The sequence below is a fragment of the Scyliorhinus canicula genome, chromosome 10 (genome assembly GCF_902713615.1).
Source record: "Scyliorhinus canicula chromosome 10, sScyCan1.1, whole genome shotgun sequence".
Classification (NCBI taxonomy): domain Eukaryota; kingdom Metazoa; phylum Chordata; class Chondrichthyes; order Carcharhiniformes; family Scyliorhinidae; genus Scyliorhinus; species Scyliorhinus canicula.
The window spans coordinates 11,811,815-11,827,737 of NC_052155.1; the positions used below are offsets into that span (position 1 = coordinate 11,811,815).

Here is a 15,923-nt window from a genome sequence, read left to right on the forward strand (position 1 = left end):
AGCTATTTCCTCCTGGGGAAAAGTCTCTGGCTATCCACTCTATCTATGCCTCTCATCACCTTGTACACCTCTATCAAGTCACCTCTCTGCCTTCTTCGCTCCAGTGAGAAAAGCCCTGGCTCCCTCAACCTTTCTTCATAAGACATGGGAAGTCGGCCCATCAGGGGCGGAGCTTCGGGGGAGGGCCTTCAGGTGAGGTCCTGAGGCCGTCCCAAAGTCGTGCGGCGTACTCAGCAGTGACACCGTTTTGGAGGGGGAGGAGCATCCGAAAACAGGCAAAACAGATTCTCCGGCCAATCGCTGAATGTGAGTTTGGCGTCGGAAATTGGAGAATTCAGCTCATAGTCTCCCAAACGCAGCATCCCGCCCGAGGGGTTTGTTTTATGGAGAGATTAGGCAAGTTAGTCCTATACTCTCGCGAGTTTAGAAGTATGACAGGAGATCTAATTGAGGTATATGAGATGATAAAAGGTATTGGCAAAGTAGATGTCGAGTAGATGTCGAGCAGATGCTTCCCCTTGTTGGGCAGCCTAGAACGAGAGGTCATAGTTTTAGGATGAGGGGTGGCAGATTTAAAACAGAAATGTGGAGAAATTACTTCTCTCAAAGGATCGTGAGTCTTTGGAATTCACTACCTCAGAGTGCGATGGATGCTGGGACAGTGAGTAAACGGAAGAAAGGGATGGACAGATTTTTAATTAGTAATGGGTTGAAGAGTTATGGAGAACAGACAGGAAAGTGGAGTTGAGGCTGAGAGGAGATAAGCCAGGATCGTATTGAATGGTGGAGCGGGCTCATGGGGCTGACTTGCCTACTCCTGCTCCTAGTCCTTATGTTCTTAATAAACATATTCTCTAGTTTTACCCATATTGGATTACCTGTACTGTCCTGTATTAAGTATTTAATTCCGGATTTATTTGCATTTTGAAAATTTGTGTGTTTAAATAAGTCTACAGATTTCCATGACTACTATCATTCTACTTTGGATTGTTTTTTGGTTTTTTTGACCTGATGTTTCTCTCTTTTTAGAAGCTGGTTTTATTAATTCCAAGGGTTTATATTTTCCAGACTGCCTTTCTTCAAGATAGGCTGTGCTTATGCTATTTGCTGTTGTTGTGTTCTCAGGTTCTGTCCAACAACAAGATGTTTCTACTAACAAAAACGAAGATCTGGGCAGTGTCCAAGAAATGTCCACCAAACGTCTAGTTGTGGGCCCAATGGAAGTCCGACTGGATAGCAGCTCTGTTCACAGAATACTAAAGATGGTGGCGTGTGGATTGGATCATGAGTATGAGCCATACAGCAAGTCTAAATCAGGTTAAAACAAAATTTGTTGTGTATCACGTAAAAGTAATGATCTGAGCTTTTTCAATTGAGAGATTTGTAACAATTAATGGGCGGAATTGTCCGGCTGTTGGAATTCTCTTTTCTCGCCCCGGCCATGGGTTTCCCGGCGATGTGGGGCGACCTTAATGGGAAATCCCATTGAAAACAAATGGGAAGAGAGAATCCTGCTGCGAGCGAACAGCGAGCCGCTGAGAAACACATGGCGGGGGGACCGGAGAATCCCGTCCTAGATCCGCTGTTGCATTTTGATAGTGTAAAATTAACTGTTTATTCTATGGAATAATTAGTTAGAAAGAGGAAAGGTTTATTTTGCATAATGTAATCTTTACCTTTGGCATTTATGAAAATTCCAATCTTTTTAATGTAGCAATCAATCTCCTTTTGCAGTTAGTTACACAGAGGAAGTAAAACGTAAATGCAGTTTGAAGTCAAGTACGATGGAAAAGTGGAATAGACGAAGAGTGATGTCTTCTGGAGGTATTTGGGAGGTTCCTGGGATGAAGAGAAAGTAGAGAGAGTTGATAAAGGAAGAGGACAAAGAAATAAGATAGGGAGAGGAGGAATGGGAAAGGAATGGCAGGTAAAGGAGGATGCGGTAGCTGGTTTCAATAAGTCATAATAACCAGCAATGGGGCAAGAGATGATGCCCTGATGTGAGGAGGCTGCATTCTGGTTATTGATGTGTCGGTGGGGGGAGGAAAGCACATTCAGCTAAGGCATGTGGGCTCTGATTAGCTAACTGATCGGTTTGTGGGAGAGCAAATGGGTGGGTGCAGTGGATATGTGGGCTGCTGAGATGTGTGATCACCAAAGCATTGTTCAGTGTGGGAGCTGGTTTGACCAAGAGGATGAGTTCCAAACAACTTGATGTTTAGTTGGAGTGCTGAGACAGGTTTGACTCCAAACACATAGATGCTACTTGAGGTGAGAGGAGCCACTTTGCTAGCTCAAATTTTGTTTCATTTGCTTCAGATTTAGATTTATTGTCACGTGTGCTGAGGTACAGTGAAAAGTAGTGTACTGTGTACAGCCCAGACAGATCGTTCCACACATGAAAAACATAGGACATACGATAAATACACAATGTAAATACATACGTATAGACACCAGTTGAAGCATATGGAGTGTAATGCTACAACAGTAGAGAGAGATCAGTTTGGTCGATAAGAGGGTCATTCAGGAGTCTGGTAACAGTGCGGACGAAGCTGTTTTTGAACCTCTTAGTGCATGTTCTCAGATTTTGTATCTTCTGCCCGATGGAAGAGGTTGGAAGAGATAATAACCCGGGTTTGATTATGCAGTCTGCTTTCCCAAGGCGACGAGAGATGCAGACAGAGTCAATGGATGGGAGGCGGGTTCGAATGATAGACTGGGCTGTGTTAATGACTCTCTAGTTGACGGTCTTGGACTGAGCAGTTGTCGTACCAAGCTGTGATGCACCCAGATAGGATGCTTTCTATGGTGCAACTGTTTTCCAATATCTAGCAATTGGTCCATTGCAAAGGTCAGCCAGTGGCCTTTATATTTTATATGTCTTTTATGTGCATTCTTAAACTTCAGTTGCTTTCCTCTGACCTGTTCTTGAAATCTTGTTCGTCAAGACCCATTAAACTTATGGGTTTCTTTTATTGCTTTGTTCGCCTGAGAGCAGTGAACAAAATTATGAAGAGTCTTGATAAAGTAAATAAATTCAAACTGTTTCCAGGAGGCTGGTAAGCCGAGGACGCAAATGTAAGATAATTAGAAAAAGAACTAGAGGAGGATTCACTGCCTGGAAGGGTGGTGGAAGCAGATTTAGTAGCGATTTTCAAAAGACATATACTTGAAAAGTACACATTTACAAGGCGAGGGGGAAAGGACAAAGGATTGGGTCGAATTGGATCGGTCTTTCAAAGAGGTGGCATTGTAAAACCTTTTCATAGCATGAGCTTTTTTAAAATTATGGTCCCATATTGGAGAAGGTGCAAAGTGGATTTATGAGGATGATTTTGGAACTGAGAAGTTATAACCATTGGAAAAGATTGAACAAGTTGCAGTTCTTCTAGAACTGAGAGGCTGAGGAATGATCTGATACAGGCCTTTAATTTTATGTAGAGATATTGCTTCAACTTACAGGGGACTAGAGGTCATAATTATAAAACAGCTACTGATAGAGTGAATAAGCAATTCAGGAGAAATGGGAGGCTTTTGTTGAGCAAAAATACTGACATACAACAGTTAAGCTAATTGGCCACTTTCTGTCCTGCAAATTCAATATAAATGTAAATTATATGGCACAGTGGTTAGCACTGTTGCTTCACAGCATCAGGGACCCGGGTTCAATTCCCGGCTTAGGTCACTGTCTGTGCGGAGTCTGCACATTCTCCCTGTGCCTGCGTGGGTTTCCTCCAGGTCCTCCGGTTTCCTCCCACAAGTCCTGAACGACGTGCTTGTTAGGAGAATTGGACATTCTAAATTTTCCCTCTACACTTGAACAGGTGCCAGAATGTGGCGACTGGGGGATTTTCACAGTAACTTCTTTGCAGCGTTAATGTAAGCCTACTTGTGACAATAATAAAGATTATTATTATTCTTAAATTATATTTTTATCTTGCTTAAAATTATACCAGTTGCACTTTCACATTCTGGTTTCTCTCATTGCTCAATACTGAACCCAAGGCATATGTGGTCTGATCTGTACTTTTGCGTATTTCCTTTCATTCCAAGATGAAAACTATCAGTTTAAATTGGGCAGTTTGTTGTACAGTACTATCTGTTTTGCTGGTTCTTGAAAGGTAATTAACACTAATTTTTTAGTGTCCTATTCACCTAACAAGCACGACTTTCAGGACTTGCGGGAGCAAAGCGGTGCACCCGGAGGAAACCCATGCAGGCACTATTTTTTTTAAGGAAATTGTAACCCAAGCAGTTTTAAGACTTGCATTTGTGTCAATGGTGGTGTAGTATCCTGCACGAGACACACGGAACTGGGCTGGTGATAGTCCCCGTGTGGCTCAAAGAGTGTGCACGTTATCTACGGGGTAGGGACTGTTGTATATTAGGATGGCCTGACTACCACAGGCCTCCAAAGAGAGAAAGGACCGGCGATGCCTAACCGGGTCCTGAATTATGTTTCTGTTGTGAATAAACCAGTACTTTATTTTTACTCGACTGACTCCGTTGCCTTTACTAAACATGTAAAGTTAGATGCTGATCCAGTATCATCCCATTAGTCATGTAATGTTATATTCACTGTACCATCCTATTATTTTTTAAAATAAATTTAGAGTACCCAATTCATTTTTTCTAATTAAGGGGCAATTTAGCGTGGCCAATCCACCTAGCCTGCACATCTTTGAGTTGTGGGGGTGAAACCCACGCAAACATGGGGAGAATGTGCAAACTCTACACAGACAGTGACCCAGAGCCGGGATCGAACCTGGGACCTCGGCGCTGTGAGGCAGCAGGACCAACCCACTGTGCCCATCCTATTATTTTTAATATACAATTAGTTGAATAATAATTCTGTTTGTATTATGATTATTTTCCCAATTGCCTCCAATCTTGGTAATGATGTTTTTGCTAATATTGACCTTTTGATATCTTTCAGAAACTGTGGATGAGAGCAGAATACTGCCAAGCCAGGAGGTGGCTGCTTTAGAAGAGTATATTCCAACAAGATTAACATGTATAACAGTTTTAAAAACTACAATTATAATTACTCTGGCTGAATTCAACCTGCTGGACAATTTACTTCCTATAATTTTAGGTCAAAAGGTAATGAGGCCCTTTTGTTTAAAAAAAAATCTTACAATTGTATACAGGATGGATTTCTTCAAAGAGTTTGGGAAATTGAGAGCCATGGATTCATTTCTGGCACAGAGGGAGACCATTCGGCCCTTTGAACGATAGGTATTCCTGTCAGTCCCAAGCACCTGCTTGGTCCATTGTTGATTGGTTCCAGTAACCTTGTGGGCAGTGAGTCCCTGGTCATTATCACGTGCTGCTTAAAAAATGTTCTTCTTATTCCCCCTGCATCCACTGCCCAAAATCTTAAATCTGTGTCCCCTGGTCCCTGTACCATCAGCTAATGGGAAGAGCTTTTCCTCCCTTGTCTATCTTCTGAGCTGGTCATAATGTTGTGCACCTCCTATCAAATCTTTGTTCAATTCCCTTTGCTCCAAGGTCTACAACCCCAGCTTTTCTAACCTAACCTAAAAGCCCCATCCCTGGAACCATTCTGGTAAATGGATAAAAGAATATCAGTTGACCGTTAACAGTTGTTAATGACTTGATGTCACATTGTGGTTTTAAAATGAAGATACGTATAAAATTTAAAAAGCGGCTACACAGAGACCTGTGACCGGACACAGCTTTCTGTGGTTAAGAAGGCTGATTATGTCATTGTTTGTTTCTGGGAGGCATTCAGCTGCTACTTAAAAGTGGAATTAAGCCTTTCAACCTGACTAACACTTTGTAACCTCTGTAGTCTGATAGTTGTGTTGTCTGTCTTCTCTCTACTGAGACTCCTGGGCTGGATTCTCCCACCCCGCCCGCCGCAAGAACGCCACGGGCGAGCTGCGTAGAATGGAAAACTCCATTAACACGGGTGCGATTCTCCATTTGCTGGTCGAACGGGGCCGGAGAATCCCGCTCCTGAGCTTCCTCCAGTGTTTTATTTCACTTTAAGGTCTGAAATGGTGACCAAGGGGCTGCCTGATGATCCCATATCTGTATTAGTGGATGGAAAACTGTCAAAATGGAAGTGAAATCATTGGCACTAGGAATTGAGAGACCAGGGAAAAGAAAAGAGATCAGAAAAAGTAAGCAGATAAGGCAGAAATGAATATTGTTGCAGTAGTTAAAAAGATAATAGACAGGTTGGTAGAGAATTGAAATCATATCAAATTTATCTGTTGTAAACAGGGAATGGAGAGGTAATGGAATGAGGTGTTACCTAGTACAGAAATATCCAAGAAAAGGAGTGACATTAAGTATGAGCAAAGAAAGATAAAACATACTATTACAATGGTTAGAAATAAACTGGGAAGGTGGGTACTGGGGTGGAGGGTGAGAAGCAATGATGATAGAGAAAGAAGTGGATTTAGTAGCAGCAACAGAAACTTGCCAGCAGACTAAATCAGAATGACAAATAACTTCAGGCTATAATAATTTTACGAGATCCAAAATATGTAAGGAACAATGAGACATGAAAATGTTGGTGAACGAGGCAATGCATACGTAGAGAACAAATATTTAAAAAACATCAGCCAAAGAGAGTGCGGTAGATTCAGAGTTTGCTGTCGAGGCATATATCTGGGAATGTGGATTGTCCGACTATTACAGAAGTCACAAGATTTTTAGTTCCATTAAAATGCCAGGTTAGGTTGGAAAGTTTGGGGCAGGTTTGAGAGAGGTATGCAAGATCAAGGCTGACTAGGAAATATTCTTCCCCTTTAGCTGATTGTTTGAGGACCAGGGAAACGAGATTTAAGATTCTGGGCCAGAAATGTAGGGGGAACGTGAGAACATTTTCATGCTGCCAGTGGCAGTGACTTGGATCTTGCTGCCCACAAGGATATTGGATATGGACACGATCAATGATTTCAAAAGGAAATTGGATGGGCACTTGAAGGAAACCTGCAGAGCTACCAAGGGTGAACAGGGGAATGGGGATGATTGGATTGTTACATAAGGAGTGGACTCGATGGACTGAATGGCCTCCTCCTGTGCCGTAAATGACTCTGACTCTATTCACAATTTTCCACTCCTCTGGCACTACTCCTATACGCAGGGAGGATTGGAAAATTACGGCTAATGCCTCTGCAATTTCCACCTTTACTCCGTATCCGTACATATGCAGTCCCTATGATTATCAACTTGAGCTAGCCTGTGTCATCCTCATTATCAGCCCAACGCATCACACAACTTGCCACCCCCACATTGATTCTGTATACACCTCCAGCTGCCTCAGGAAGGCAGACAGCATTATCAGAGACCCCTCCCACCCAGGCATTGCCTTCTTCCAGACCCTTCCATCAGGCAGAAGGTACAGAAGTCTGAAGACTTGCACATATATATAGGAACAGCTTCTACCCCACAGCTACAAGACTCCTCAATGACGCCCCCTCGGACTGAAATGTTCCCTGTAAGAACACTATTCATGACGCCCTGTGCTGGTCTTGCTCATGTATTTGCTTTATTTGGCCCCTTGTTCCGCACTGTAATCAATCACTGTTTTGTCGATGTACCATTTGTCAGTGTTCCCTGTTGATTAGTCTTGTCTATACCATGTATGTACTGTGTACATTCCTCAGTCGCAGAAAAATACTTTTCACTGTACTTTGGTACAGTGACAATCAATCAAATCAAAGTCAAATCAATTTTTAATCCAGCAAGTGTCTCAACTACCTGCTCCATCATGGCAACTTGGGCAGCAACGTCTTCCTTGGTAAAGACAGATAGAAAGTACTCATTTAGTACCGTTCTTTCTGTCTCTAGGCATAAATTCCCTTTTGGGTCCCCAATTGGATCCACTCCTTCCTTTATCATCCTTTTACTCAGCCTATAGATTACTTTTGAATTAGTTTGTTACTCGCCAATCTTTCGTTGCACCTTCTCTTTACCTTTTTTACTTGCTTTTTCAATTTCCCTCAGAACTTTCTATTTTGAGGCAGATTCACAATTGAATTATCCACCTAACCTCTGTCTTTTTTGCTTGATCTTACTTGCTTTCTCTCTTGGCATCCAGGGAACTTTGGATTTGTTTCCCCCTTCTGTGAATGCACTTTTGTTGAACCCAAACCATCCATTCTGAAGGCAGCCCATTTTGCCTGCGAATCGGTGATTCTAATTTATCTGGGCCAAATCCTTTCTCAACCCTCTAGAATTGGCCATTTTCCAATTAAGTACTTTTACTTTGGATTGCCTTGTCCTTTCCATCGCTAACTTAAATCTTATGAGACAACATTCGCTGTCCCCATGAAAGATAGCGAGGCAGCTGTAAGTCCTGAATTGTTTATAGGTAGTTCAGTATTTACCATTGCCTGGTACCTTGTTCTTTTCTGGATACTGGGGCAAAGGACTTGTTAAGCGTTCCTTCAAATTTCTATTTGCTCTTGACTAACTCCCTCTCCCCTCCCATTCCCTTCCCTCCACTCCACTCCCCTCTCTGGGATCGCAAATTATCTTTAACAGCTGGATTTAGCGTCAGTAGGGAGGGACGTTTACCGGACAGTGATCGTTGTATGTTTAAGTTTGCTATGGAATGGGACAACGAGCTGTGATAAAGATGGGGGACAATGCAGTGTCTCTGACATACATTGACTTTCAGATAGCTTTCAGAGTACTGGAAAGGAAGTTAGAAAATTTGGGGAAGAACAATAAATTCAATTGATATGGCTAAGTGATAATTGACTAACTTGTCTGCTTCCTTTTGTGAACACTGAAGCAAACGCCCAAGTCCGCCTGCACCTCAGCTTATCTGCTGCTGAAGCCCTCCCCCATGCCTTTGTTACCTCTAGAATTGACTGTTCAAATGCTTCCTTGGCAGACCTCCCATCTCTGTGCTCCTTATAATTAAGCTTTCCAAAACTCTGTGGCATGTTCCTTCACTCATTCAAAGTCCTGTTAACCCACGAGCCCTACACTCACTGACCTGCATTGGCTTCTGGTTGCGCAGTGTTTCAATTTTAAAACTCTCGTGATTTGTGATTTAACTCGGCTGGTCATCAGGACAGATCCCCATTGCCTAATCGTTCTGCTTTGGTGATGCAAAATGTTCATCTCGCCACACAATTTGGAATGACTTCAGCATCTTAATTAATTTGATAGTTGTTCCTGCTCAGTTTTTCTTGTAACTTCTTCCCGCCATATCCTCACTTTTGGTTGCAGCTTTCTGGGATTTGCAATTTTTTATGCTTATCGAAGGTTCTGACTGTTTAAATGTGGGGACACACAGCGAGTTGCTGCCTTTGCTGCAAGTGTACCACTTCCAGCTGGGATTATTAAGAACTTGGTAAAATTTTCTTTCCTAGTTTAGGATTACGGAGGCTAATTTTACATAGACTTACAAAGAATTATATAAGGGGCTGGTTTAGCACAGTAGCTAAATAGCTGGCTTGCAATGCAGAACAATGCCAGCAGCGCGGGTTCAATTCCCGTACCGGTCTCCCCGAACAGGCGCCGGAATGTGGTGACTAGGGGCTTTTCATAGTAACTTCATTGAAGCCTTCTTGTGACAATAAGATTATTATTATTATTAGAATTAGCACAGTCTCTGACCATTCGGCCTAACTTATTTATGTCAATGTTTCACCCCACCCTGTTTTATCTGTTACTATCAGCACACCCTCAATTCCGTCCTCCCTTGTGGTCCTTGAATGCATCCATGATATTCAACTGCGGCACGGTGGCACCGTGGTTAGCACTGCTGCCTCACAGTGCCAGGCACCTAGGTTCAATTCTGACCTTGGGTGACTGTGTGGTGTTCAAACGTTCTTCCCGTGTCTCCATCAGTTTCCTCCGGGTGCTCTGGTTTCCTCCCACAGTCCAAAGATGTGCACATTAGGTGGATTGGCCATGCTAAATTGCCCCTTCGTGTCCAAAGATGTGCAGGTTAGGTGGATTGATCATGGTCAATGTGGATAGGAATAGGGCGATTGGAGTGGGTCTAGGTAGAGTGCTCTTTTGGAGAGTGGATGCAGACCCGATGGGCCAAAAGACGACCTCCTACACTGTGGAGATTCTATGCTTCTTGTGGCAGTGAGTTCCTCATTTTAAACGCTCTTAGTGAAGAGGTTTCTCCTGAAATCCTCTTTATGTTTGCTACCATATTTATGATTCCTTGTTTTCACTCAACCACGAGTGTCCTACTGTTGCTCTGTCCAACAAGGGGCAGCAGGGTAGCATGGTGGTTAGCATAAATGCTTCACAGCTCCAAGGTCCCAGGTTCGATTCCCGGCTGGGTCACTGTCTGTGTGGAGTCTGCACGTCCTCCCCCTGTGTGCGTGGGTTTCCTCCGGGTGCTCCGGTTTCCTCCCACAGTCCAAAGATGTGCGGGTTAGGTGGATTGGCCATGCTAAATTGCCCGTAGTGTCCTAATAAAAGTAAGGTTAAGGAGGGGGTTGTTGGGTTACGGGTATAGGGTGGATACGTGGGTTTGAGTAGGGTGATCATGGCTCGGCACAACATTGAGGGCCGAAGGGCCTGTTCTGTGCTGTACTGTTCTATGTTCTATGTTCAAGCGGCTTATTCAACACAAGAGTAGGGACTGAATGTTGCTCTTGCATGATCTGCATATGTAGGTACCATATGATGCAGTTTATCAACTCACAAAGTATAATCTGTGATTTCCTTCAAAACGGTATGAAAATTAACTTCACTCAAAAAAGAATTAAAAATTTTGTTTCTCCAGAACTCCATGTCTACCTTGAATGCACCACATTTTCATCCATTGCGGCCCCTACCTGCCTTGAGAATACAAGTGGACAAAGTTAGTTTGGAACATTCAGTGCCAATGTACGCTGGGCAACTTGTACCTGCTGTCAGCAGTCTTAATCAGCCATCTGACAACCTGCTGCATCACTGCTATGCACACTGTTACGTTAAGGTAAGGTATTCTTTATCACCTTTCAAAAATACATTCAGTTTGAAGGTGCTTACTTTCATGGTGAAAGCCTTGGCCTAAAATCAGTTTGTCTTAGTAATATGCCACAAACATTGCAAATCATGAGTAGACGTTGTGCAGTTGGGGTAATATAAAAGGCTTTTGTGGAATGACAGAATTACTACAGCAGTCAAAGATGCCATTTGGTCTGTCACATCCATGCCGGCATCTCTGCAGGGGCAACGTAGCTACTCCCACTCCTACTCCCCCACCCTTTACCCTTAGCCCTGCAAATATTTTATCTTTAGATAATTATATATTTCTCTGATTTATCCTACTTTCATTGCACTCTTCAGCAGTACATCCTAGATCCTATCCACATGCTGCGTAAAAAAGATTTGCGTCTTCGTACCTTTGTTTTCTTTTGACATTTACCTTGCATCAGTGTCCTCTAGTCCTTGACCCGTCTGCCAATGGGAACAGTTTCACCCTATTTACTCTGTCCAGATTCTTCATGCTTTTGAACACCTCCATGAAATGGCCTTTCTCCTGTAAAGAGCGCAACCCCAGCTTATCCAATTTATATAACTGAAGTTCCTGATCTCTGGAACCATTCTTACGAATCTTCTCTGCATCTTCTCTAATGCTGTCACAACTTTCGTAAAGTGGGGCGCCCAATACTCCAGTTTAGTCTGAACCAGTGTTTTACAAAGGTTCACTGAAACATCCTTGCTTTATGTATGTACTCTTTGTCTCTTATTTGAAAGTCCAGGATCTTGTATGCCTTTTTAACCACTTTCCCAATCTATTCAGCCATCTTCCAGTGATTTGTACCCATATACCCCCAGGTCTCTCCACTCTTGCACCCCTTTGAAATTGTATCCTTTATTTTACATTGACACTCCGTGTTCTTCCTCCCAAAATGTATCGCTTCATATTTCTCTGCATTAAATTTTGTGTGCACCTGTCTATCTATTCCACCAACCTGTATATGTCCTCTTGCAGTCTATTGTTAGCTTCCTCACAGTACTTCCAAGTTTTGAGCCATGTCCAGATTTTGAACACATGAATAGTGTTCTTACAGGGAACAGAACACTATTCACAATGCCTTATGCTGCTCTTGCTCATGTATTTGCTTTGTTTGGGCCCTTGTTCTGCACTGTAACCAATCACTGTTTTGTCGATGTACCATTTGCCAATGTACTTTGTTGATTATTCTTTTTGTGTGCGATGTACGTACTGTGTCGGTTTAAAGTTGTGCCATTGTAGAGGTACAAAGGTATCAATAATGATTTAAAATGTAAAAGAGATCAAAATTATTTTGATACCCTGTTCACTATAGCTTATTGTATTTAGTTTATTACTTTATAATGGTTGGACATTTAAAGCACTGAGTGAGCTGAGTTTTCTGGATCTTATTCAGCCTACCTCTTGGCTCATTCAACTTGATGAAGTTAATTGGTAATTTTTCCCTGGGGAATGCTGATAAATCGATAATATTTTAGCAATTCACTTTTCTGCTCATGTTATTCATAACCCGTTGTCCTTTACGCTTTTGTTGCCTTGATCTCGGAGCTGTTTTTTGTGTCAGCGACCATTTCGTATGTGTGACCTTTTGTTATGCGTGTGCTGCGGAGGGCAGGGAAAACGTTCCACACCACTTTGATCCATTTTGATAGTTTGTTTATGTCAAATTATGTGTACTTTTTCTTGGTGCTTTGCAGCCAGTCTTGTAGCCTGTTACTACAGAAAAGTGTGGAAATTGTTTAATAATCACAGGAAGCAAACATGAAGCAAAAGGTTGGAATAATTGGGTCTTTTTCTGGTTGGTGGGCAGTGACTAGTGGGGTACTGCAGGGATCTGTGCTCGGACCCCAACTGTTCACATTTTATATTAATCATTTAGAACTAAATGTATTATCTCCAAATTTGCAGGTGATACAAAGTTAGGTGGGAGTGTGAACTGTGAGGAGGATGCAGAGATGCTTCAGCGGGATTTTGGACAAGATGAGTGAGTGGGCACATGCATGGCAAATGCTGTACTATGTGGATAAATGTGAGGTTATCCGCTTCGGTAGCAAAAATAGGAAGGCAGATTATTATTTGAATGGGTGTAAATTGAGAGAGGTGGATACTCAGTGAGACCTTGATGTCCTTGTGCATCAGTCACTGAAAGTCAGCACGCATGTACAGCAGGCAGTAAAGTAGGCAAATGATATGTTGGCCTTCATAGCGAGAGGATTTGAGTATAGGAATAGAGATGTTTTACTGCAATTGTATTGGATATTGGTGAGGCTGCACCTGGGGCATTGTGTGCAGTTTTGGTGTCCTTATCTGGAGACGGATGTTCTTGCTATGGAGGGAGTGCCGCGAAGGTTTACCAGGCTGATTCCTGAGATGGTGGGACTATCATATGAGGAGAGACTAAATCGGTTAGGATTTTACTCATTGGAGTTTAGAAGAGTGAGAGGAGATCTCATTGAAACTTACAAAATTCTAACAGGTTTGGACAGGGTACATTCAGAAAGAATGTTCCCAATGGTGGGGAGTCGAGAACTAGGGGTCATAGTTTGAGGATAAGGGGTAAACCCTTTAGGACTGAGTTGAGGAGAAATTTCTTCACCCAGAGAATGGTAAATCCACCACAGAAAGTATTTGAGGCCAAAACGTTGTGTAATTTCAAGAAGTTAGATATAGCTCTTGGATTAAAGAGATCAAAGGATTTGGGGGGAAAGCGGGGTCAGGGTATTGAACTTGATGATCAACCATGATCATAATGAATGGCGGAGCAGGCTTGAAGTGCCAAATGGCCTCCTCCTGCTTCTATTTTCTATGTATGTTTCCATGTATGCCACTTTTGACCTATTTGACCTATAACTGGGGCTGATTTAGCACAGTGGGCTAACAGCTGGCTTGTAATGCAGAACAATGCCAGCAGTGCGGGTTCAATTCCCGTACCGGCCTCCCCGAACAGGCGGGGGAATGTGGCGATTAGGAGCTTTTCACAGTAACTTAATTGAAGCCTACTTGTGACAATAAGCGATTATTATTATTATTATTATTATTATTTTAAAAGCACTGCCGTTGCATTCTGAGGGACAGGTTTAGCTATGATCAGGTGTTTGAGAAAAATGGAAAATTCCCAAACATTTGCTGCAGTGAACCTCTTTGGTGGGTGGGAGGCATGCGGGGAGAGTGTGGAGAAGGTGCGGGGAAGTCCTTATTATAATAGTTGATTATGTCAGAACACTTGGTTACAGTGAAATAATTACATCAATATATATCATCTGTGCATTGTCAGAATGACAGTCTTTGGCTCTTTTTAACCAGGCATTAAGGGAATGCCTTTTTCCCTCTGCTGGCTTTTCTTCCAATTGTGTGGCCTGTCTGTTGCTCCTTATCTTCACACAATGGGTATAATGGAACAGGTGTTGGAGCCATTGAGTAACTTGTTTAAGTGCTATTCCCCGTTTCAATGATTATTGTTGCCCATGCTCTAGCAGGAGCCCGTGACATTCGGTGAATAATGGGAAAGGGAGATTTTAAAAAGACTCAAGTCCTTGGCTTTCTAAACAATAATGAAGAGTACAAAAGTAAGGAAGTAGTGATAAACCTTTCTAAATGACTTCTTACCCTCAGCTGGAGTCGGCCAACAGCGTCCCGCAGCAAACAAATCATTTTCAGATGGGCTGTTTTTATATGGCACGGCTGAAGAGGCTAATCCTTGAGAGGCTGGTTTTGCCACAAGTGCTGCACATGAAGCTACCGAGAGTCTTTGTGGTTCGTTGTTTTCGATGTTGGTGTCTGTTGGCAAGCTGCGGTAGCCAGTGTGGCCTACTTGCAGACTAGGTCAGACAGCAAGCTGTACAAGGGATCATAGGGGACCTATAACCAGGGGACATAGATTTACGGTGAAGGGCAGGGGATTTGAGGAAAAACATTTCACAGAGGATGGTGGGAATCTGGAACTCGCGGCTGGAAAGGGTGGAAGAGGTGGGAACCCTTGCAACAGTTAGCAAATAAATTTGGCACAGTCCTAGATGACCATAGGCCTCTTTCCCCTTTGAGGGAGAGAGCTGACCGGTGGTGTTTTAACGTGAGGATCACCACACCTCAGGCGAGGGACAAGGTTGAGAAGGCGGAGCCTTCATGAATAACCTTAGCTGGTACGGGAATAGAACCCGCGCTTCTGGCCTTGCTCTGCATCACGAACCAGCTGTCCAGCCAACTGAGCAAAATGGGATTAGAGTAAATAGATGATTGATGTCCGGTGTAGACATAATGCGATGAAGGACCTCTTTAAGTGCTGCAAAGCTCGTTCACTCTATGACTCTACGACCAGCTGGAATATTGTGTCCAATTCTGGGCACCTCATTGTAGGAAGGGTGTCGCAAACTTCGACAAAGTGTAGAGAAAATTTACTGTAATGGTACCAGGGATGAGGGGCTTCAGTTACGTACTGCGGCACGGTAGCACAGTGGTTAGCACTGTTGCTTCACAGCACTATGGTCCCGCGTTCAATTCCTGCTCAGGTCACTGTCTGTTTGGATCCTGCACGTTCTCCCTGTGTCTATGGGGATTTCCTCCGGGTGCTCCGGTTTCCTCCCACAATGCCGGTGTCTATGTGTTTACATTGTGGGCCAAGTGTTGCCCTTTTATGTATTTTCTTTTTATTTTGTTTTCTTTTCATGTACTAACTGATCTGTTTGAGTTTTTCACTGTACCACGATACATGTGACAATAAACAAATCCAAATCCACAAGTCCTGAAACACATGCCTGTTAGGTGAATTGGACATTCTAAATACTCCCTCAGTGCACCCGAAAAGGCGCCTAGTGGATTTTCACAGTAACTTCACTACAGTGTTAAGGTAAGCCTACTTGTGACAAGAATAAAGATTATTATTATTGGGGAGGCTGGGTATGTTCACAAGTTTAAAATTTAACACAAGTTTTGAGAATCGTAGCGGCTTTGAATAGATAAGTCAGGA

The 15,923-nt window shown here is 42.9% G+C and overlaps 1 protein-coding gene across 5 annotated transcripts in view; it reads left to right on the forward strand.

Annotated features, from left to right (window-relative positions):
* Positions 1-15,923, forward strand: part of LOC119972233 (vacuolar protein sorting-associated protein 13B-like) — a 1,046,946-nt gene that overhangs the window by 221,108 nt on the left and 809,915 nt on the right. For all 5 annotated transcript variants that reach the window (XR_005462014.1, XM_038808618.1, XM_038808616.1 and 2 more), the window contains exons 13-15: positions 1,126-1,317; positions 4,937-5,103; positions 10,742-10,936. Coding sequence is in view for 4 of the 5 variants with exons in the window: in XM_038808618.1 (XP_038664546.1) it covers positions 1,126-1,317; positions 4,937-5,103; positions 10,742-10,936 (554 nt within the window). In the remaining variant the exon portion in view is untranslated. The remainder of the gene's footprint in view (positions 1-1,125; positions 1,318-4,936; positions 5,104-10,741; positions 10,937-15,923) is intronic.